This window comes from Convolutriloba macropyga, chromosome 3 (assembly GCF_964194025.1).
Source record: "Convolutriloba macropyga chromosome 3, txConMacr16.3, whole genome shotgun sequence".
Taxonomy (NCBI): Eukaryota; Metazoa; Xenacoelomorpha; order Acoela; family Convolutidae; genus Convolutriloba; species Convolutriloba macropyga.
Window position 1 is genome coordinate 1425657 of NC_134470.1, and position 25441 is coordinate 1451097.

The 25441-nt window shown below is 38.3% G+C and overlaps 2 protein-coding genes across 2 annotated transcripts in view; one reads left to right on the forward strand and one right to left on the reverse strand.

The window, feature by feature from the left end:
• LOC142335862 (coiled-coil domain-containing protein 77-like) overlaps positions 1-25441 on the forward strand; it is a 385771-nt gene that overhangs the window by 229914 nt on the left and 130416 nt on the right. The gene's annotated exons all lie outside the window — the stretch shown is intronic.
• Positions 1-25441, reverse strand: part of LOC142335826 (uncharacterized) — a 256700-nt gene that overhangs the window by 72899 nt on the left and 158360 nt on the right. Inside the window, exon 2 of the mRNA XM_075384155.1 lies at positions 6243-6406. Within this exon, the coding sequence (XP_075240270.1) occupies positions 6243-6346 (104 nt within the window). The 5' untranslated portion in view covers positions 6347-6406. The remainder of the gene's footprint in view (positions 1-6242; positions 6407-25441) is intronic.

Here is a 25441-nt window from a genome sequence, read left to right on the forward strand (position 1 = left end):
ATAAAGAACAAGTCAAAATGGTTTGATAATAGATTTAAAAAATTACGTCAAAAAAGAAACCACGCTAATTATAAATATAAAGAAAACAAATAACGATGACCTGCTGAAGAAATTTAAAGAGTGTACAATAAGGCTGGAAAAGCAAACGTTACGTAAAAAAAATTCTATCTAAATTCTTTCCAAAAATGTTTAGGACAGACATTAAAACTGCTCGATGAGTTTAAATGCAAATCATATCGATCACAGAATTTTCCGATTCTAAGCAGCTGTTATCAGAAACTTGATCAACCTTCGGATAAAAATAATGTGAACGAGTTCAGCAATTTTTTTGCTTCAATAGGATATCAAGTCAGCAGGCACCTAAATAAAAGTTTCCCTCCTTCTTTTCTTAGAGACGAAAGCTCTATGTATCTTAACGAAATTACCGCGAGAGAAGTCGGCGAAATTATTCTAAGCAGCTGTTATCAGAAATTTGATCAACCTTTGGATAAAAAGAATGCGGACGAGTTCAGCATTTTTTTGCTTCAATAGGATATCAAGTCAGCAGGCACCTAAATAAAAGTTTCCCACCTTCTTTTCTTAGACACGAAAGCTCTATGTATCTTTACGAAATTACCGCGAGAGAAGTCGGCGAAATTATAACCAATCTTGATAACAAGTCACCTTCAGGTGTTGATCTAAGTAACATACTAATAAAATTGTCTTCAGATGTCATCATCCCCTATCTGGTGTTTTATTTGACAAAGGTATATTTCCTAAGGATCTGCCTCGAGCAAGAGTGTTCCCACTACACAAAGAGGGGTGTAAACTCGATCAGAATAGTTATAGGCCAATTTCAAATTAAGAGACAATTGAAAGAATGAAAGATGTGACTGCTTCTCTCCCGTTCGTAGCCTTATTGATGTGCTCCCACAATTTTCCTTGGTATCATCAACAGTCGATGATCTTCCAGAAGGAAAACGAAAACTCCAAAAAGTCAATCAGAAACTACACGACCAATCAGAGCTTTCACCAGGCTCCAACATCGCAACAGCATTGGCGAAAATTATCAGTGGTCAATTTAATCGTCTATGTCTGCGGTTTTATTTACAGTTCCCTCTCTGATCAAAATAAAGGACCACGACCACCTAATTGTGTGCCAGAGGCGTACATTTTGCTCAATGACTCCTCTCAAATGAATGTCTACATTGTAAACTTAATTGAAACTTACGCACATTTCTCGACGAAAAATCACGAATTGCCGGTTATCCATCATTTCTGGGTACGTCTTGTCATTTCTGGGTTCGCCAGACAAGAATGAATTAGATCAATTTTACTTCCACTGTACATTTATTACTACTTTTTGTTTTAACGAAATCACAGCCTCAGCTGTAGGGACACTATCTAGTTGTTTCTGCAGCGCCATTGCAAAAGATCAGTCACGGGCAGCTACTTTTTTCAGAGAATCATTCATTGACAGACTTCCACATTACGTGTAAATTCGATTCAATGTCGGCAGTAATTGTCTAATTTCTACTGCATAGCCAACTGAAATCTTATAAGAAAAAGAATCTCAAAGATTGCCTACTTTGTCGCTCCTGTTTCCTCTCACAAAAATTATTTTTTTTATCTTAAGTGCCTCCCCCCATTGGTAAAGTCTCTAAAATAAAACTTTTCTTACACTTTGATGTGCAATAGGACCTGAACCATTATTTCATCTGTCTATTGCCTTTGTGCTACTCTTAAAAATAAAAAAAGGGCCGTGTACACCATCCGGCATCGATGGATGTAGGTCGAAAAATAGGGTATGATGAGTAGCACTTAGTAGCCGGATGCTGCACTCCAAGCTGTTCCCCTCCAGACAGTGTAAAGACGGCCCAGTCACAAAAATAAATAAGTGGAGAGGAAAGCACCTATATATATATATATATATATATATATATATATATATATATATATAGCACACATAGGGAACTAGAATGGAAGGATTAAAATAAAAATGGATCATCAAGGAAGAAGCAAATGAATAAAGATAAGCAGCCAAACACTCAGTGCAGCCTTCCCTCCTCCACGACGGCGCTAATCGAAGTCTCACTGAGAACACGAGGCTTGAGGGCACGACATCCCCTCAAGCAGAGAACACAGATCCTCAGAAGTGCGAAGCTGATTTTCGTTCGGATGTAGCTTATAGTGTCGGCGTACGGCTCTCCGCGTTTTTCGCTGATCTTGGTTGCGAGTTGTTTCATAACGCGCGATGCTGATGGACCTGGACCACCCGAACAAGCAAAAACCAGTGCATTGAAGCTGCTGTGTTCGGTTTCGCGGATTCGCTCTTCGTACTTATTTCGCTTGATGCTCTCGTGATATTTGTATGCATCTTTTATGGTCTTAGGGCAGCTCTTCGCATGAGGGTTGAAAATCTTCACATCGAAGAAAGTGCGATTAAAGCGGGAGCCCCACATTGCCTTGATGTCCAGTCGAGCGTCATCATCAGTGGTGGTGGAATTACTCGAGAAAATTTCTCCATCGAGCGACTGAAGTTTTGGCTCTATCTGTACATCGTGGCAAACGTCATCCATCAGGTTTGCAAACACATCTCTAATTTCGTTGTGTCGTAGGTGCGTATAACCGCCTTTGGCGCAATGGAGGGCATGGGTGAGGCTGAATTCTTTCCCGCATGGGCATATGGCTGGCGTGTTCTTCGCTTCCCAGGTGTAGCGAAGTGCTATTCCATCACGGAACTCAGTCTTCGTGAGGTCATAACCATGTTTTGACAACGGAAGCGCGTTAAGCCAGCTTGATGCTCCTTTCTCCGTGGCCAGCTGGATGGTATACTTCATTTCTGGTAGATTGTTTTCGATTCTGGATTTTTTCGAGATGAGTTCACGTTGATTGTCTGCTTTCTGTCTGAGACTGATCTTGGTTTGTTCTACTTCACATTGTTGAATATTATTGAATGACGCCAATGGTCTTGAGAGTTCAACTGATTGCTCAAGATTTTTGTGAAGATCTTGTGGGAGGGCGATGTTAAGCCCACCCATTCTGAGAGGGAGAGAAAAAAGTTCTCTTTCCTCTTGGATTACTTCTTTGCCGACGATGTTCGGTATGACTCGGCCAAGCCCCTCCTCCACCTTGTCCAGAACCCCGTCCATGGAAGGTGTAGTACGCGAAAGGAAGCTCAACTTCTGTTGAACCCCCTTCGTCAAACATGCATAGGCATTCTGGGGAGAGGTGAGAGCAAATTGACCAAGTCTGTCTAAACTTTTTGTGTATTTATTTTCTGCATCTTTCAGGAAATTTTTACTGGCCTCAGCTTCCGATAACTGATCCCAGGACTCGAGCGCCCTGCGTGATTTCCACATTTGTGCCTGCAAACACAGTTGACGCTTGGCGCTCGCCTCCTGGCTTAATTATCAACTGACACTTCGGAGGATTGACAAGATATCCATACTTGGGACCGAGCTCAGTGAGCTTGTCGAAGAGTGCCCTGATATCTTCTAACTTACCGACGACGCTACCATCATCAGCATACCATTTTTGAGTCAAAGAGTCATTATGAAGTCTTCTTATTAGGGGTAGGATTGCGATTCCATACATTGCCATCGCAAGGGGATCGCCTTGTGTCGTACCTTCCTGAGACAGTATGGTCGACTTACCGATGTAGAGATGAGACGGGTGGCTATAGGAATTCTGTAAGGCAACATGCAAAGATGGGCATAAGGCTTTCAAGTTCTCTAAAGCTGTTCGTCTATTGAGCACGTTAAAAGCGTTTTTGGCATCAATTAGAATTGCTTCGTTTTCGGGATCAACAAAACTGTGGCGAAGCGAATGTATGGCATGTTCTATGCCACATTTCTGGCCCAGGCACAGTTGCATGTTTCCACCGAGGGATGTTAGATCTTGCCTGATGCAGTCGACGATTATGCGTCCGGTGATGCGACGCATTACTTCACCAATACCAATAGGTCTCACATCTGGACATTTATCCAGAGCCACTAGTCGACAACCATTGTATGCAATCAAATCATCCGGTGGTATTATGGACGTGGCAAGCCTCTTAGCAAACTTGGCAACAAGCTTGCACAGGTTCGTGGAGGTTTGTCCGAAAGCAGAAAGTAGTCTACGCCAGTCATGGGCATCGAGACCTGAAGGCCCGGCTCTGCCATGAGTCTTCATTGCATGCTTTCGGACGAGCCTGGCACTGATTTTGTCAAAGACAGCAGGGTGGTAAGGAAGCGTGCGTGGATGTTCGCTCTGAATGCAGTTGGGCTCCAAGGGTTGACCTTCAGGATGTTTGTCGCGTAAAATCTCGAGGACCGGTCTACCGTCTATGAGATCGGTAGGTGCGAGCACGCCGCCTTTGTGCTCATCCGAGAGAACGCGAATAGCATTACTGATCTTACCACGAGACATGAAATCGTTGAACATCTTGAGGTCAGAGTGCTGCTGTTTGTTCCTTGAATTCATTCTCATTTGGATTGCCTTCGCTTCACAGAACAGTTCTGAGAAGTTGCAGCTGTACCATGCTTGCAGTCTACGCTTGATGGTCTTATTGTTCGATCCATCGTCCGTGTTCTTTGTTCGACTGAGGGTTAGGTGCGGAAGTATCATACAGAGGGTCAGAGATATATCGGATCTATCCGTGTTTACGGCAATCGGGGAGAGGACACTGTGAAGGGCTTCGACGAACTGTTCCCCTGTCTTGTTCTTACCGAGCGTGAAGAACGAGGGCTTCCAAGTGACGACCTCGCGGTATATTTGGCGCACTGTTACCGCGTGATGAGGCTGGAAGTGGTCCCAAAAATTATTCGATGCTGCGGCGACGGAACGTTCGGGGGCGTGCGATGTTGCAGGATCTATGAGTGCAGTGTCGGGAACGATCAAAGCGTTGTGTGGTGCCGGCGTTGCGATTGCTGTTTCGGTGGCTGCGGTGATCTCAGAGCAGTTTTTGCAGCTGAAGTTTTTGGTCCAATCTTTCGCTGCGGCTAGACCACTGCATTTCACGTGCAAATATTTATAACATGTATGACACCAGACGCCTCCCCCACGTAGGGGACCCTTGCAGAGTGGACAATGGGTTTGATCAGCCATCAAGCTGCGGGCTAGGAGTTGGGAAGGCTGCACTGAGGGGGACTAGATTAAGTTAATTACAGGAGAGTAGTAACAGCAACGATATTTAAAGTATTGAATGATGTTAAACAGAATAATAGTGAAAACATGGTTTCCATGAAAGGAGAAGTGCACGGTGTCTTTACAGAACAGGTTAGGTTGAAGAACATTTCTAAATGAGGGTGAAACAATACACAACTTTAGGGCACAAGAATCAATATAATTATACAAAGCGTAGTTAAGGGCACCGATTTTCTTATTTATGAGGCGATTACAGCTGGTGGGTATAACTTTGGGAACAATCAAATTATTTGGGCTACATTTAACAATAATCAGCTGAATGAGGAATTTCCAATGCTCTATGAAAGTTTCAATACTACTACGGTGATCATTGAAGCCGGCAATTACTACAACAGTGTTCAGCTTCTGGTCTGGGTATTTATTGATAACATCACAGAGATCTAGCAGTTTAGCACCTCGATAGGAGTGAACACAACCCTTTACTTGACCCTCGTCTACATATTTGGTACGAGAAGTACCCAAGACCAAGTCCGAGCAGCTGGAGGGAAGACGGTAGGCATCAAAACGTCCCATTCACAGAGCCTGCTAACATTCAAAACACAAAAAAATGCTCTGAAAATGAAATCAATTAGAATGCTACGACCTGATGTGATGAAGGAAGATGGTTGGCATCAAAACATCCCATTCACGGAGCCTGCTAACATTCAAAAACACAAGAAATTGTTCTAAAAAAGAAATCTGTTAGAATGATACGACCTGATGTGATGAGTCGGACCTTGACTCTAACGAACCATACCCGAACCTTGCCTCTAAAACCCTCCCAATGGAGGTCCCCAGTACAAGGATTTTGCCATAACAAATCTATTTAATAAGTTTATCACAACAATTAGGCTACACACAATTGCCTTTGTGTGTATTCAATTCCATGTTCTATTTATTTATAACAATGTTGTGATTTTAGTTCTTTTATGACGACGATGAATTCATGTTTTTCCGTCATTGTACAGCGAACACATAGAAATCTCACAACTCCTCGCCTTATTTAAACATAATAATCAACCTGTACACCTGATCTAGCCTGCCTCCAAAGTCACGAAAAATAGAAAACGATGTTATCTTTAACACAGACTAACGAGTGAGATTCGTCAACCGCTGCTCCACCTGAACCCCAGCGCGACTCTTCAGTTGTCATAGTATTGACAGCGTCCAAGTCTGCATCCCAGTCATCGTCCGACATTTTCGGTATGCTTTTCTGGTTCAAAATTGAGTAAAAAAATGAAAAATAATTTCAGCTAATCTGAAATAAAAAAGCTATATCGACGCTAAGCTAAATAATGAAAGCATAAATCCCCATTATTTGCTACATTAAATCGTAATGTTTATTGAAACGGATAACTGAAAGGGGACAAATTGCCAAAGAAAGCAAATTAAAAACACCCCTGCCCAGCACTTGGCTAATATTGGTTGGTTCCAGAAACCTCCCAGCCCTACGTCTACATTGAAGGAGAAAAAGTTAAATTAAGAAATGTCCCTCCCCAACACTGGGTGAATATTGACTGGTCCGGGGCCCTCCCAGCACTACGTCTTCATAAAGCATTTTAAATTGTTTAAATCTATCAATAAAATGACAAACATCAGTTGAGAAAGTAAAACAAAAGACAGACAGCATTAGAAAACAAACAACTAATGCCAAAAGTAGATGAGTAAAATTAACAGCCTCCCTTCTTAAACCACAGCTCCCATCGAAGCACCAACAATTTAGCGCAGCCTAAGCGTCCTTGACGTAAGGATGCAGAGAATGGAACTCCTCCGAATTGATATCAGCGTATCCGGATCCTCAGGATGATATCAGCGTAGCTGTCCATATTCGCGCAGAGATCTTTGATGCCAGTTTCAGCGCTTTTGAAGCTGATTGGTCAGCTCCACCAGTGCATGCAAAGACAAGCGGCCAAAATTTCGCTTTCTCAACCTGTTATTCTTTGTTCATATTTTTTTTTATTAGGTTCATGGTACTTGTAGGGCATCGGGTTTTTTGCCAGCGGGTTGAAAATTTTCAAATCAAAATAGGTTTTGTGAAACCGATTCCCTTTTTGGTTATATTTGATCTTTTTAATAGATTCAAATTACTTGTAGGCTTCGGTACTGCTTTCAAGTCAAATTTTTGCCAGCGGGTTAAAAATGTTTACAATAAAAAATGTTTTGTTGAACCTGGAGTCGGGAAGACCGTTGACCTTGACATCTAATCTTGCATCATCATCATCAGTTGTTGATTTGAGAGCAAAGGTTTCCCCTTGCAACGGCTGACGATGAGGTTCGACTTCGACATCATGACAGACTTAACAAGTTCGGGAAGGCATCGCGAATTCGTTATGTCTTATGTGCGTGTATCCTTTTATCGGACAGTGGAGAGCATGTGCCACAGTGAAATTTTCAATACATGCGCATAGTGATGGCATCTTTATTGGGCCCCAGCCATAGCGAAGGGCAACGCTATTAGGAAACACGCTTTTTGTTAGTTCAAAGTGATATCGCTTCAATGGCATAGCGTTCGACCATCTTGACGCTCCCTTTTCACTAGCTAAGTCAAGTGATCGAATCTATATCTTATTCAATTCGATTTTATTTCTTGACTTTTTGATTTGATAGCAAACTCTTTCGCCTTTCTGATTTCTCGTAGGATTTGTTGTGGCTTTAGTTCGGCTTCAGGCGGAGATAAGGATAAGGGACTTGACAGTTGAATTCATCGTTCATAATCCTTAAAGCGCTCTTCTGGTTTAAGGACGTTCAGTCCACACTCCTTTATCGGCAACGTAAAGATATTACTTTTTTTTCTTCATTATAGGCGGGATTCTGCAATAGATTAGGTAATAGCTCGTCATTGATTCATTTCTCACATTTTCGTAAAAGGTCTTCAAAATTTGGTTTTGTACGTGATAAGAAGGTCACTTTGTGTTGAACCGAAGAAGAGATTGATTTATAAACCTTTTGAATTGAAACGTTGGCATCTAGACTAGTATTGCATTTACATTAGTATTGCGTCTACATCTGCATCAGTATTGCATCTACATCTGATGTCTACATTAGTATTGCATTTTTCGTCAATACAATAAAATGAAGACAAATATAAAAGAAGGTTGAGTAACTCAGTTGACGGCTCAAGAGGCAAAACGATATGTCCTGATTTTTAAAGAAGTATCGGCTCTCGAGGCTGAAAAACCCGATAAACTTGGACTACCCCTCAGGATAAACCGAGCAGCAGTTTTTTACCCAGCAAATTTCTGGTAAAAAAAGTAAAGGTGGTTTGGTTTTTAGTTGCTTAGGACAATTCAATGTATGATAAGTGATTCCCAACTATGAGACATCACTGCATCGTATATAATTTTAAACAGAAGGCACCGTAGCTGTTTTGGAGCTTTGTAATGAGAAATAAACACATAAAAATCACTGCAACGTATGTAATTTTAAAGACAAGGCACTATGACTCTCTTAGAGATGCGTCAAAAGAATTGAATTTCTATATAAGCTAAAATTTTATGAACCTAGTCTCACCTCCAGCACTATGGCACCGCACAAGCTATCAATGTCGGTCGGCCGTTTGGAGCCGCGCACCCTCTGAGACAAATTTATAGCGTTGCGAAAAAGAGCAAAACTTATTCCCGTGCGTATGTACGTTATTGCGTCCGAGTATGATTCGTCGTTATTTTCAGCCTTTTTGCTTGCTTGTTGTTTTATAGCGCGCGTTGCGGACTGTCCTGCGCCCCATGAAAGAAAACACCAGCGGAACAAATTTACTCTTCCCGACGTCAAATATTCGTTGCTCATACTTCAAGCACTTCAAGGTCTCATAATGTTTGTACGCTCCTACGGAGTTTTTTGGGCATGACTTGGCAAGTGGATTAAATATCTTCACGTCAAAAAAATTACGGCTGAATCTGGACACCATAGGCCATTCGCTTTAATGTCTAGTAGCGTGTTTTCATCAGTGCTAGTAGTTCTGTGTATAAGGGACTCGTCTTGAAGCAACTGAAGAGTTGGCTCAACTTCTACATCACAGCAAACGTCATGCACGAGTTTAGCAAAGGTGTCTCAGATCTCGTTGTGTCTCATTTGTGTGTACTTCCCTGCCTTCGCACAGTAGAGAGCATGATATAGGGTAAATTTTCCACCACATGGGCAATTAATGGTCGTGTTTTTGGCCGCAATATTATGTCTATGCATAGCCCGTCTCTAAATCTGGACTTCGTTAAGGTAAAACCGTAAGGATTAGGCAGGTGTGCGGTTCGATGGCCGTGCGTTATGCGTTCTTGGTTGAGATGAATATTTGCTCTATCCCCATCTTCAAGAGGAGCGCATGTGGTCAGCGGAGCGGCGTAGTCCGTTTCGTAATCTACTGGCTACTTGATGTTATGTCCGCCCTCCAGGATGGGTAAGGAATGCAATCACTCTACAGATTGAGACACTGGAGAGTCAAAGAACGAAGGTAGGACTTTCGTTTGGATGCTGTCTTCTGCATCTCTGAAAATTTTCCGTGAGTTTAGCGTTGTCCTGGACACGAAATTTACCTTTCGTTGCTCACCTCTTGTGAGGCATGCGTAATTGTTTCGAGGGGATGTTTTTGCTACTTGCCCAAATTTTTTCAACGAATTGGCGTACTTTCCAGCTGTGGTTGGCTTGAAGGTCTGCTAGGCTTTATCATTGCCTATTACAGATCCGAGAACGCGGCATCCGTCAACAATTTCAACTGCCGTCTCCTCAAACAACCTGAGAGCTTTGATCTTTGAAACTTCTCCTACTATTAATTGACACTTTGGGACGCTCAAGCTGTAGCCAAAATAGGTATCATGTTCAGTGAGTTGTTGGAAGAAGAAGAGTAGGTCCCCCAAACATCCTACCATGCTGTCGTCTTCTGCGTACCATTTTTGCGACACGTGCATATTGTGGACAAGACTGAAAAAGGAGAGGGTGACTACTCCATATATAGCCATAGAAATGGTGTCACTTTGAGTTGTTCCTTCTAGAGACTGCAAGGTTTTACCTGCGACATAAAAATCTGACGGGGTTGAATATGAGTTTTGAACAAAAAACACAAGGCGGGGCAAGTTCTTTTGATATTTTGAACTGGCAATTTAAAGTTGAGTCAGTTGAAGGCGTGTTTTTGTGTTATTAGGAGAACAGCTTCATTTTCAGTTTTTTCATAATGCGAGCGCAGAGAGTGCATTGCATGTTCAAACCCGCATTTTTCGCCTAGGCAAAGTTGTGTGTTGTCGACTAAGAAGCGTAGTTCGTTTTCGATACGCTTGATGATGCGACGAAGGACTTCTCCTACGCCAACGGATCGAACACCGGGGTTTTTGTTTAAGGGGATTCGTCTGCATGCCTTGAATGCTTCGAGAGAGTTTTCAGATAATTTTTCAGTTGCCAGAAGAATAGTAATTTTAGCTACTGTTTTCGCTATGTTTGCAGAAACTTCTTTGAAGCAAGTAAAAATTCGTCTCCAATCGTTTGCGTCTAAACCGGACTGTCCGTGGCTGCCATGTGTTTTCAAGGCTGCCTTTTTAATTACCGATGTGCCTATGTTTTCGAAGATTGCAGGTTGATACAGGATTGACTCAAATGTCTTCTTGTGAACCATCTAATTTAGGTTGACTTGGGAAGGAGTCGGGTATTTCTCTTTGAGCAACTCATTTGCAGTTTTCCATTAATTGTATCCTTTCGTGATAGTATCCCAGTTAATAGTTCACCAATGAGACACTTGATGGCGTTCAAAATTTTTCCGGTCTTTATGAATTCGTTGAACTGTTTCACTTCATCCAATTTTCCGTTTTTATGGGTCTTACAAAGTTTATATTGCAGAGCTTGTCGAGGCGGTCTCGGCACCATAACTGTAGTAGTTGGGTGAAGGTCTTGATAACTTACCCGTCGTTGGTCAATTTCACGCAAGGGAGAACCAAGTGGGTGAAGATAGCAGCAACCTTAAATGAAAACTCTTCATAGATGCCCCCTTCTGCAAACTGTTTCAGAATTTCATCAAAACTTTCAATGAAATGCGCCTTGCTTGTTTTTGTTCAGTAATATGAAGTTTGGTTGCCAGTGACAGATCTCTTTATGAATTTTGTCAATTTTATCGGCATTTCCTGACAGTGTATACCAGAAGATTTTCTAAATATTTTCATTCTTTCCGCTACGTTTTGGGTTGCCGTTGCGACAATGTGTCCATCATTGGCATCATCAGCAACAACTTCTCGTGGCGTTAAAGAGGTTGTATGGTCTTGGTTTTCGATATGGAGGTCAATCGGCAGGGCTGTAAATGGGACGTTGCAATCACCATGTGCTGCTTTTGGAAAACATCGCGGAAATTGAAACCCGGGAGGATGGTCAGCGGAGTGTTTCAAACCACTGCACTAGATGTGAAGCAAGCCGCAACCATTGCAGCAAACGCTAGTCTTCCTCAGAAGTGTTTTACAATGACTGCATTCACTTCGACAAAGACAACGGTTAAGCGAAGTGTCACATCCATGGTCGTGGGACATTGCGGGAGAGGAAACTGAACTTAGTATGGAGCAAAAGTATAAATCAAGAATTGAAGCAATCGAGCAAAGGACTGATAGCCATAGTATGAGAAATGTACATCATCTATAAAGAAGAAAGTTAGGTCAAATATATTGTCAAAACTGAGGGTGATTAAACAAGGATAAAAGTTGAGAAGCAAAAACTGCAGAGCATTATTTAGAGCAAATAACTTCTTATTGATATGGGTTGAATTGACAGAAAAATGTTTTTTGGCACAATTACAGTTGAGGGATTGAACTTCATTTAAACTATATGAAAGACACTCTGCCAATCATTAACGAGTACTTTGATTATCTTTAAATCCGGCAATAATAACAACACTTTTTAATTTTTGTGAGGGGTATTGCGAGATGAGTTAAAACAGCTCTTTCAGGGTGGCACATCTGTAGGAGTGAACACCAGACTGCACGTTTCAAGGATCCAAGTACTTTGTTCGTGATGTCCCAGAACCAGCCTCTCAGACCAACTTGGCATCCTTCGAGGTGTCAACCAGTTCATATGCTCTTAAGCAGAGAAACAAGAAACCAAAATTTTTAACCTAAAATAAAAATATCATCTTCGATTGAAAATACTAATTTGATTTAGTTTTTCAAGAAAATTCTCAACAGTACAATTTTTCAAAGATCAGCTGGATCTTGCAATGCTCAGGTCCAGAGGCCGAGCTGAGAACGTCAGGCGTTCGAAACCAACATCGTGAAAATCTTAACATATCTATTTAATGAGTTTATCACAACAATTAGGCTGTTCTTAGCAGCTAATAAACATTGGGAAAATGTCCAGTGGTAAAAAGCACACAGCTGTCTTTAGACGATAAATCGTGAAAGAAACACATACCTATCCTTCAGCAGTCGACCCAGTAAGACTCGTCCGATAGTAATGAGTGAGACAATCCACCAAAACTATAGGCAAATATGCTGTCAATTTTGCAATTATATGTAGAAAAAACTGATTTGACAATTTATAATCTATTCTGGTTTCCTAAAAAAGGGCTCCGAACTTTATTTTTTATCATTTAAACAATTGTAACCGTTTCAAGGTAGGGAGGCATAATCTTAATTTTTGCGTCGTGACTATCTTTTGCAAGCCGCAGGGTTTCCTCAGTTTGCTTGGAAAAGTTTGGGCATGTTTGGCTTCATGTTAAAAATGTTGGTTCATCATGAGGTCTAGTCTTGTTTTGTATGCTCTTTTTCAAAACCTTCTCAACCTTCCCGTGCATTACGTTTTTTTCTTTTGCTGAAGCGGTGCAGAGCTGCAAAGGTTTAGTGTTATTCTTGTCAGTTGATTGCTCATAACAATCGCAGTTAATTTTTTAATCGTTGATCACATTTACGTTGATATCTACACAGACAAACTCTCATTCTTTTTTCTCTTTTACAACTCTAAATTGCACGTTTTTGTGCATTGAATTTGCAAATCTTAAGTACTCGTCCTGGTGACCGCTGACTACGCAAATAACCTCAGCCACGTAACTAATTAACATTTTTCCCCTATACTTCCCCACCTCGTTTTTGATTTCTGAAGTAGGTACAAATCCACACACAGCCTTGCGTTTTCATGATTTGGTTTTTTTTCTGACAATTCTGTTGACACGAGTTTTGGTGTAACTCGCGTTCTTCACATTTTCCTCGGGAAGTCAGTCTCCTGTTGAATTCTCGGCAATTTGTGTTTGATCATATTAAGTGAGAGTTTTTACTGAGCTCTGGTTTTTGCGCTAATTGTCACACAGATTTTCATGTAAAGAAAAACTATTTTATCAATATCATTTAGAGAAAGTGAGGCTTTGGTCGTTTGCTTATTTTAATTTGTGTTTGTCGGTTTTAATGTGTTCAGCCGGTAGTTTCTGGTAATATGGTGAAAAAGATCTGTTTAAATTTTTTTAAAAAGCTAACAGGTATCGAAGAGAAGATGTTGGACAAGTACAAAATTTTGGTGTACTATCGCTCAAACACAGAGACTGGCTGGTTCCGCACAGGTCCAGCTGAGTCTTTCATAAGTTTCATCACAGTGTTTTAGCTCGTTTCATCAAATGTTGCAGCTGTTTTTTTATCTGTTCTTCAGTTTTCATCACAATTAAAGTTTTTTGCTCATGGATATATTAGAGATGATTGTTTTCAAATAATTTTGCATGCCATTTGGCGAACCTTCTGATACCACAAAGCTTTATGATTCCAAGTTGTTCTTGCGCAATTCACGTACAAATTTTCGACGCATTGAGGAGTTTCATCGCATTGAGATTGTTTCTCAGGGATTTTTAGCTCCAAACGTTACAACTTCAAGCAGAAATTTCTCGAAATCAACTCCATGCTTATCACAAAATTAATAGAGCAGCCGTTCTAGATGGTCTGTCCGGTCTCTGACAGTCTATAAAATAATTGATCGGCATTTTTTTAGCCATCGAGGAATGATTCCTCATTTTATGCGATGCAGTTACCAAGAGAGGGCATCAATTCACGTCTCACATCTTCTCTAAAAAAACTTATATCTGTTGGAAGTCTTTACTTGTACAAAAGAGAGATGTTTCTAGCACGGTTTGTTTCTTGTTTTGAGAGTTTTAACTGAAAATTGTGCAACACTTGTTTGGAAAAAAACATTGTTTTTAGAAGCGCGAAACCTGAAGAAACCCGGAAAAATGTAGTTTTTTGCGTCATTTAAAAATTCAATTAGTACAGCTAGTTATCTCATTTAGGATTTTCATTCGTTCAGATTAAAATTTGAGGCAGTCCATTTTTCTCAATTTAAACCTAAGCCGCGTTTGGCAGCAACAGCAAATCCCTCAACGAACCTCCAGAACAAGGGCAATCGAACTTATTTGTTTGGGGGCTCTCCTCAGTTCGCGTTGCTTCCCCCAGCATGCCTTTGGCTCTAACCTTTTGATGAAGTTCTTGCCTTTCCTCTTCCTAATTAGCCCTCATATATTGAGTTGATGACTTAGCACTGTCCCCAGCGTCTTGATTGCCAATTCAACTTCCTGCCTCAGCTCACAAATTTAGGCTCTGTCTTACCTCTGCTTCTCGAAATTAGCTGCTTCGGTAAGCTGAGCACCAGAATCTTAGACTTCAGAAGCTTACAATGAAACAAAATTCCTGTGCCAGTGCGTTTGCACTAAACAAAAGCACCCAAACGACCTTTGTTTGTTTTCAGGAAAATTATGAACTCTTGCACGCTGCAGTAATGCTCGTTATATGAGAGATCCAGTTGTTTGTTGGAGCTTGTTTGTTAATTAATTCGTGTCGAAACTCAAAAACTCTGAAAACTCTTCAAAATCTAATGCAGTTTGCCGTTTCAAATGCTGATAACAAGATCTTGATGTGGCAGTTTAAAAATTTTTCGTACCATACGTTCATCGTCACATTAGAACATCTTCAACACTTGGTACGAGATAAAACAAAAAGTACTAACATTTTTTCTCCGAGATCCCTAATTAAACACTTTCAGGATAAATTGGATAAATTTTTACCATGTGTACAATTTCATATTTATAACTGTTGCATAACAGCAGGAAACATCGACAGCTTTGGAAGAGAAGTGGACAAACAGAATGACAGGAGAAAACCCTTAGATTACAAGAAAAAGCCTTTAGATATGAAATAGCACTAGTAAAAAATCAATCACTGCATAAGAAATTTTATAAAGATGAAAAATTTTAGCACAGACATAGTTACAGAAATGAATGCAAAATAACGCCTACGATCTGGAAAAAACGGCAACAACTTTTTCTATAACATGAGTTTTTGCCGTCATACGAGTCGACTCTTCTGCAAAAAAAATTCATCAATTTCCCAAATTAACTTTTTTTAAAAGTCAAATGGTAACATAATTGCTTGTGAAAGGAAAATGGCAGCACAAGGCAAATTGAAAAAGGAAACGCTAGTCTATTTTGGTTTTTTTTTCTTTTGCTCGAACCGGCCAATTTCTCGAGTTCTAGTATGATATGAGGCAACAACAAGATCAAGATCATAATCAGTAACTCCATGAAATAGTTTCAACCAATATCTTAGTGTGATTTATATGTTATTTTTGAACCAACATCTTAAGCTGAACTTATATGCAGCGCTACTGCAAAGTTCCTCTACTTTGTCATTAAAAACCCAAAAAAATGGAAAATGTCAGACGAAAACCGGTAGAATGACGACTGCAAAGCAGCAGAAAACATCGACAGCTTTGGAAGAGAAGTGGACAAACAGAATGACAGGAGAAAACCCTTAGATCACAAGAGAAAACCCTTAGATATGAAATAGTACTAGTAAAAAAATCAATCACTGTATAAGAAACTTTTTTTTTGCTGAAAAATTTTAGCACAGACATTTTTACAGAAATGAACGCAAAATAACGCCTACGATCTGGAAAAAACGGCAACAACTTCTTCTATAACATGAGTTTCTGCCGTCATACGAGTCGATTCTTCTGCAAAAAAATTCATCAATTTCCCAAATTAACTTTTTTTAAAAGTCAAATGGTAACATAATTGCTTGTGAAAGGAAAATGGCAGCACAAGGCAAATTGAAAAGGGAAACGCTAATCTATTTTGATTTTTTTTTCTTTTGTTCTAACCGGCCAATTTCTCGAGTTCTAGTATGATATGAGGCAACAACAAGATCAAGATAATAATCAGTAACTCCATGAAATAGTTTCAACCAATATCTTAGTGTGATTTATATGTTATTTTTGAACCAACATCTTAAGCTGAACTTATATGCAGCGCTACTGCAAAGTTCCTCTACTTTGTCATTAAAAACCCAAAAAAATGGAAAATGTCAGACGAAAACCGGTAGAATGACGACTGCAAAGCAGCAGAAAACATCGACAGCTTTGGAAGAGAAGTGGACAAACAGAATGACAGGAGAAAACCCTTAGATCACAAGAGAAAACCCTTAGATATGAAATAGTACTAGTAAAAAAAATCAATCACTGTATAAGAAACTTTTTTTTTGCTGAAAAATTTTAGCACAGACATTTTTACAGAAATGAACGCAAAATAACGCCTACGATCTGGAAAAAACGGCAACAACTTCTTCTATAACATGAGTTTCTGCCGTCATACGAGTCGATTCTTCTGCAAAAAAATTCATCAATTTCCCAAATTAACTTTTTTTAAAAGTCAAATGGTAACATAATTGCTTGTGAAAGGAAAATGGCAGCACAAGGCAAATTGAAAAGGGAAACGCTAATCTATTTTGATTTTTTTTTCTTTTGTTCTAACCGGCCAATATCTCGAGTTCTAGTATGATATGAGGCAACAACAAGATCAAGATCATAATCAGTAACTCCATGAAATAGTTTCAACCAATATCTTAATGTGATTTATATGTTATTTTTGAACCAACATCTTAAGCTGAACTTATATGCAGCGCTACTGCAAAGTTCCTCTACTTTGTCAAAAAACCCAAAAAAATGAAAAATGTCCGACGAAAACCGGTAGAATGACGACTGCAAAACAGCAGGAGTCATCAAAGAAACTGTTATAGAACAAGACGATCTATTCCACGTAACAAAGTCTGTAGATATTAGAAATGTAAAAGTACTCTACTAAAGAACCCGTTTTCTGGTTAGAAAAATAAGTTAGCAAAGACATAATTACACAAATGACTGGTAAAAGAGATTACGATCTGCAAAAGTGACAAAAATATTTTCATTAAAACGAGGATTCGGTCAAAACGAGTCAATTCCTATACAAAAGAGTTCCAAAATGATTTTCTTGCAAAAACAAACGGTATCTTATTTGCTTGTAAGGTGAAATTGGGGGCACATTGCGAGGATATTGCTCATCCGTTTTGAATCTGCTGTTCTTTTTCTCCGAGCGGCCAAATCGATGAGTCTTAGTATGATACGCTGCTCCACCGAGACCACAAAATTAATCAATAACTTCATTAACTAATTTCAGTTAGAAAATAAATTTTATTCGGAAACAAACATTTAGCAACTTCATGTGTTCAACATAACTTCTCTTACCTGTACAAGGAATCATTATCGGACGACAAAATTGGAATATTCTGGTTTTGTTAGGTACACTACAGAGGGGTGACAAGTCATAGATGCATACCGAAAGATTGCTAAGACATGTGGCTTTCATAAAATTTTGCGTCCGATGACAGTTACACCGTTTGGAAAGTTTAGTTTCAGAAAAATTAAAATTATGAACGCTTCTGCATTGCACTGATTTATAAGTCTCCCTTGTTAAATTTTAACTAAAAGATTTTCCAGTTTCTGAATGGAGTGTACGTGATTGTGGACTGAATCACTAAGTTATAAACTGCTGTTTTGGCCCAACGAAATGAGTTTGCTCTTTTCGGGTGAAAATCTAATTCACTGACTTGCGACCATACTGAGAGCTAATCATATCTATAGACTGTCACCTATTGGAGACTCCGTTAAAATTTTGAAGTAGTTGGAATACAAATGTATTTCACAATGCACAAGCGAAACTGTCTTATAATTAACAAAAATATAAACAAAAGCGGTCCCAAGACACTACACTGATGAACCTCAGAGGTAACGTCAACTTTGATATAAAAAGCTTTATCAATTTTAACTTTCTTTATTCTACAGCTTGAACAAGACTCGAACATTTCAATAATTAAAACAAAGATATGCGAGTTTTTTATAATAAAAATTATGGCACTCAGCCCAACGTTCTGTGACCTCAAAAAATTCTACCAAAAAGTGATGATACCTTCTGCAATAGACACTCTCCAGTTATTTTAAGAGCTGGCCAACTATGCTGCAAATTTTTACAAAACACCTATTTTTACGAAATACTTTTGTTGCCTCTTAGATTCATGACATACACTAGCGAATACAAAGTTCAAGATAAATCGATTAAAACCTCTTGAAGTTTTGAATATGATGCTAATGGGCCGGTAGTTATATATTGTTTTCTGTGAATCTCATTTGTGCCATGGAATGTATATTAGGTTCTCCGATGATAAGGGCACAAACGAGATCTCAGGATCACAGACGAGATCAACAGGAGAAAGAAAGCCGCTGTCCACAGATTTTGCGAAGTTGCAAGGCGTTGCAAACGTATTTCACAAAGATTGAGAAATCTCTCAAAGCAATGGCTCCAAACATTTGAATTTCCTCCCTCCCTCTCTTATCTGGTTTGACAACAAATTAAAAACATATTGGAAAATTGTGCTGAAAGTCTGAGAGACAGTTCTCTTACCCTCAAGTCACCTAAATATTTTATCTAAAAGGCCTTGAACTGCGCAGTAATTTTCAATTGTTGATGCAAATTTGAGGCATTTTTGTTTATATCTTTGTTGCTGTAGCCTTTATACGTAATTGGATGGTTTTCACATCTTGGATGGAAAAAGATCTCATTTTTTTTAAAAACAAATTGTCTAACGCCCGGTCTTTTTATCATATGTAGAAGCACAGAATCGTATCAATGAAGTACTCAAAAAATTTTTTTACTGGATATTTACTGGATATTTATTTTATCTTACCAATACCGCCAAGCTACTGATTTAACATTTTTTCCGTTTAAACTCAAATGATGACAGCAAACAAAATTTCTTTCAACTGTTGTTAATAAAAAATCAGCCTTGTTTCATAAAAAGACTCATTGCTAGCAAATGACTTGTCTCGTTTTTTGCACGAGCCATTTCTAGATTTCTTTGAGTGCAAGCCAATGTTTTATGGCCACGAACCGCGTTATTACCGTCTTTTTGGATATTCTGTCGTTCATTTCTGGGTGTGAGGTAGAGTCCTATTTACTGTTGCAAATGGAAAAACATCGAAAAACTGGTTACGTTTGTTTTTAGACTTCCATTTTGGGCATTTTGAGTTCTGTTATTGGACAAATGTGTAGTATGTCGAAAACTAAACTCACTCAGCTCTAACTTTGGCATGTTTCGAATATTCTGATTCGTAACACTGCTAAGAAACTATTTGACACGATAAAAAAAGACGGGTACTCGTAGTCGGAAATCCAATGTTACCCAATATAGTTCCTATATTACATTATGGGACCGGAAAACAAACATGATATTCAAGAAAAACGCAAACATATGGTTAATATTCAACCAAAAACGAAGGTAAATAGAGATTGTGCGTTACAGTAGGAGCAAAGAAAACTAACATTAACAAAAAATCCATTAAACAAACTTTATGTTATTTTAATCAATAACTCGCATATCTTTGAAAAGTTTTTTATGAGCAAAGAGTTTTAGTTTTTGAACCAAGATATGAATTGGATGGTTTTCATTGATGCATGCGTTTGCATGAATTCTCAATTAGTCACAAAAAAACTACAGGTGGAAATCATATATGCAAAAATAATTAAAAACGGTGTTAATGATGTGAATTATAAAAAAGACAACCTAACGATGTTCGTTGTTTGTGGCTTGTTGGTTATTGATAAATAGTCGTCGATGATGTTTGTTGTCATTTTTAAATTTCGACTTGTCTGGCGGTTTAATTTAAGATTTAAAGAGCTAACCTGAGAATAGCATGTTTTGTTAAAGTTTATCACAGCAATTCTATGAATTGGCCATTTATCATCAGAAAGCGAAACGAAGTTGCAACATACTTCTGAGGAGTATTTGAGTATTTAGAAGCGTACAAAATTAACAAATGCAAAATTAGTCAGTTTTTATTCCCTTGAGGGAAGAGTTTTTAACTGACTGACCTAAATGGTTTATAAAAAGTTTTTTCCATCAATTTGAGGCAATTTGTCTGAACCCTGAGCTATTTAATCGCATGCCAAATAATTCAATCACTTAGTTTTTTCGATTAAATATTGTAACTTTTGCCTGCAGACCAAGTTTTTGTCTTCTTCAAACTGCTCTGCTCGATTCTTTTAAAAAAATACAATTGTGAGTATCGACCCGTGTATATACAAGCACAGTTTAATTCTTCATTCTTTATTAACATAAGCACTTCACAAACAATTGCCAACAACTCCGAATACACACTGCTCTCCATTTTATTAGCTTGCAGAAACACGCAGGCTCTATCCTCCTATCGCCCCCACCCCCTGTCTTTTTCGGTTTATCCTTTAAAGTTTTGATTAGCTCTCTTTTTCAAAAACATGAAGCCACTTTTATATAGATTTAGGTCTTTAGTTGGATTTCTCTTCAGTTAGTCCTGAACTGTTGGAAAATTGTCAGTGGATGCCGCCACTTATGATATTACACGGTACTCGAAAAATGACGCATTATACAGAAAAATTACCAACAATTTTGTTGCACCACAGCCCTTATTACCTACACAATGTGTCCCTAATTCTTCCTAATTTACGCTAATCAGTTTGAAGTCGTCTGCGAAACCGAAATTTTCAGTGAGAGGAGTTTCTGATGGAAGGTCATTTATGAAGATGAGGAAAAGCAGAGGGCCTAAGATTGACCCTTGTGGAACACCGCTATTATTAATCTTGACGCACATTTCCCTTCTATTAAGGTAGCTTTCAATCAGCTTTAAGAGATTTCCTCCAATTTCGAATAAATGCGGTTTTCAATTAGCTTCTTGTGGGGGACTTTGTCGAAGGCTTTTGCAAAGTCTAAGTAGAGGACTGACAACTCTTTCGTTGTCACATCGTCAAGTTTGGCGTACAAAGAGTTTAGAAAAAATAGTAGTTGAGTTGTAGCAGACCTCCTCCCTCCTCTGTCTAAATCCAAATTGGTTTTCAAAGAGGTTGTCTTTGCAATGTGAGTATATTCGGTTGAAAATTATTCTTTCTAACAGCTTTGAGACGCAGCATAAAAGACTTATGGGTCTACAGCAGTTGACATCGGCTTTACTTCCCTCTTTAATGTCGACTGCTAATTGGCGGGGTGAAATGATAGAGGGGTTAAATGATAGAGGGGTGAATAAATCGGGGTTAAATGAATAGGGGTGAAAAGAAGCACAACTTTATTTGACAGTCTTTTCAGCTCTAGTTAGCTGCTTTCTCAAAACTTCACCTCAAATTTCTTGAGCGATGCTTCAAATTTTGGGAAACAATTTTTTCAGACGGACAAAAAATGAATTCTGAACCCCCTCCCAGTACGTTATTCCACCCCCCCCCCCCCGTTACATAGCACGTGAAATTACATAGAAATTCACTATGTACATCAAACATGCCCGTCTGGGGGCTGCAAATAATATACGCCCACTAAGCCAGTGGAGGGAGGAGGCCCAAACGGAAAAGAACCGGGTCTTTCCCCGGGTCGAGGTGTCAACGTTAAAAAACGCAAAAGTATGTAAGATTGGCGTTGAATGCGTAGAATTTATGTAAGATCTACGCTTAAGCCTAGATCTTACATAAATTCAACGCATTCAACGCTAATCTTTCATAATTTTGCGTTGAATTTTGGCGTAGATCTTACATATTTAGCGTTGAATTTTAGCGTAGATCTTACATATTTAGCGTTGAATTTAGCTTAGATCTTACATAAATTCAACGCATTCAACGCTAATCTTACATATTTTTGCGTTGAATTTTGACGTAGATCTTAAATATTTAGCGTTGAATTTTAGCGTAGATCTTACATAAATTCAACGCATTCAACGCTAATCTTACATAATTTTGCGTTGAATTTTGTCGTAGATCTTGCATATTTAGCGTTGAATTTTAGCGTAGATCTTACATATTTAGCGTTGAATTTAGCGTAGATCTTACAAAAATTCAACGCATTCAACGCCAATCTTACATAATTTTGCGTTGAATTTTGGCGTAGATCTTACATATTTAGCGTTGAATTTTAGCGTAGATCTTACATATTTAGCGTTGAATTTAGCGTAGATCTTACATAAATTCAACGCATTCAACGCTAATCTTACATAATTTTGCGTTGAATTTTGGCGTAGATCTTACATATTTAGCGTTGAATTTTAGCGTAGATCTTATATAAATTCAACGCATTCAACGCTAATCTTACATAATTTTGCGTTGAATTTTGGCGTAGATCTTACATATTTAGCGTTGAATTTAGCGTAGATCTTACATAAATTCAACGCATTCAACGCTAATCTTACATAATTTTGCGTTGAATTTTGGCGGAGATCTTACATATTTAGCGTTGAATTTAGCGTAGATCTTACATATATTCAACGCATTCAACGCTAATCTTACATAATTTTGCGTTGAATTTTGGCGTAGATTTTACATATTTAGCGTTGAATTTTAGCCTAGATCTTACATATTTAGCGTTGAATTTAGCGTAGATCTTACATAAATTCAACGCATTCAACGCCAATCTTACATATTTTGCGTTGAAATTTGGCGTAGATCTTACATATTTAGCGTTGATTTTTAGCGTAGATATTACATATTTAGCGTTGAGTTTAGCGTAGATCTTACATAAATTCAACGCATTCAACGCCAATCTTACATATTTTTGCGTTGAATTTTGGTGTAGATCTTACATATTTAGCGTTGAATTTTAGCGTAGATCTTACATATTTAGCGTTGAATTTTAGCGTAGATCTTACATAATTTTGCGTCGAGTTTTGGCGTAGATCTTACATATTTAGCGTTGAATTTTAGCGTAGATCTTACATATTTAGCGTTGAAATTAGCGTAGCTCTTACATATTTAGCGTTGAATTTAGCGTACATCTTACATAAGTTCAACGCATTCCACGCCAATCTTATATATTTTGCATTGAAAGTTGACGTAGATCTTACATATTTAGCGTTGAATTTTAGCGTAGATCTTACATATTTAGCGTTGAATTTAGCGTAGATCTTAAATAAATTCAACGCATTCAACGCCAATCTTACATAATTTTGCGTTGAATTTTGGCGTATATCTTACATATTTAGCGTTGAATTTTAGCGTAGATCTTACATATTTAGCGTTGAAATTAGCGTAGGTCTTACATAATTTCAACGCATTCAACGCCAATCTTACATATTTTGGGTTGAATTTTAGCGTAGATCTTACTTATTTAGCGTTGAATTTAGCGTAGATTTTACATAAATTCAACGCATTCAACGCCAATCTTACATATTTTTGCGTAGAGGTTTGGCGTAGATCTTACAAAATTAAGGTTGAACTTTTTGAATTCCGTTTCAGACCACTTTATGATTTCAAAAGTTTTTCAAGTTTTTTTTTTCAAAAAGTCAATTTTTTCACTGTTTCGATACCTATACTTCACAGGTGAGAAAAGCAAAGTCAGCAAAAAACCACTTTTTGTGCTCTTTTATAGTGCAAAATCCATTTGAGATCATTTTACGATTTCAAAATTTTTCAAGTTTTTTTTTCAAAAAGTCAATTTTTTAACTGTTTCGTGTTTCGACCCTATACTGCACAGGTGAGAAAAATCACTTTTTAGTGCTCTTTCAAAGTGCAAAATCCGTTTCAGACCATTTTACGATTTCAATACTTTTTCAAGTTTTCTTTCGAAAAATCAATTTTTTTACTGTTTCGACCCCTATGCTGAAAAGGTGAGAAACGTGAAGTCAGAGAAAAATCATTTTTAATGCTCTTTTATAGTGAAAAATTCAATTGAGAGCATTTTACGATTTCAAATTTTTCAAGTTTTTTTTTCAAAAAGTCAATTTTTTAACTGTTTCGTGTTTCGACCCTATACTGCACAGGTGAGAAAAATCACTTTTTAGTGCTTTTTCAAAGTGCAAAATCCGTTTCAGACCATTTTACGATTTCAAAATTTTTTCAAGTTTTTTTTTCGAAAAATTAGTTTTTTTCACTATTTCGAACCCTATACTCCTAAGGTGAGAAACAAGAAGTCAGAAAAAAACTTTTTTAGTGCTCTTTTATAGGCTAAATTCAACGAAATATATGCAAGTTCTACGCTTAATTCCATGCAATATATGTAAGATCTACGCTAAAATCAACGCAAAATATGTAAGATCTACGCTAATTTCAACGCAAAATATGTAAGATCTACGCTTTATAAGGATTGCGGCTCTTAAGGAAACCAAGGTACGGTGGCGCAGTGGTAGAAGAGGCGACAAGTAAACAGGAGGTCATTGGTTCGGGTCCCATACCCAGAGTTCTACGCGTTGATTTTTTGTAAGATCAACGCTAAATTCAACGCAAAAATATGTAAGATCTACGCTAAATTCAACGCTAATTATGTAAGATCTACGCTAAATTCTACGCTAAATATGTAAGATCAACGCTAAATTCAACGCAAAAATATGTAAGATCTACGCTAAATTCAACGCTAATTATGTAAGATCTACGCTAAATTCTACGCTAAATATGTAAGATCTACGCTAAATTCAACGCTAAATATGTAAGATCAGCGGCAACTAGCGTTGACAAGTTGGAAAATTCACCGCCATTTCTTACATAATTTTGCGTTGAATGCGTTGAATTTTTGTCTTCAAATTCAACGCATTCAACGCAAAATTATGTAAGAAAATTGCGGTGAATTTTCCGACTTGTCAACGCTAGTTGCCGCTGATCTTACATAATTTTGGCCAATTTCCTCGGCCCGGGTCCCATTATTGCCCCACGCTTAATGGTCAAGAGGCCATAATTCCATGAGGTAGAGGGGGGGGGGGGGTGGGTTGTAATGCCAAAGACCCAAAGATTCAAACTATCTTTAGTTTACTCTTGTGCTGGATGATTAAAGTTCCTTGTCTTCGCTTAAACGTCAATTGACCATTTTGCCCAATATCGTTTTTTGCATCTGCCACATTTGAATTTGGATTTCCGAATATCTCAGCCAAAAAAAAATTAAACTCAGATGTCTTTAAACTAAGCGCCCAAATGCAACTCAAGTACAGGTTTCATTGCTAATTGATTTTTCATTTTTGTCGACAACTGCTGAAATTCGTAAAAGCGCTTCATTATAAGAAATCACCTCTA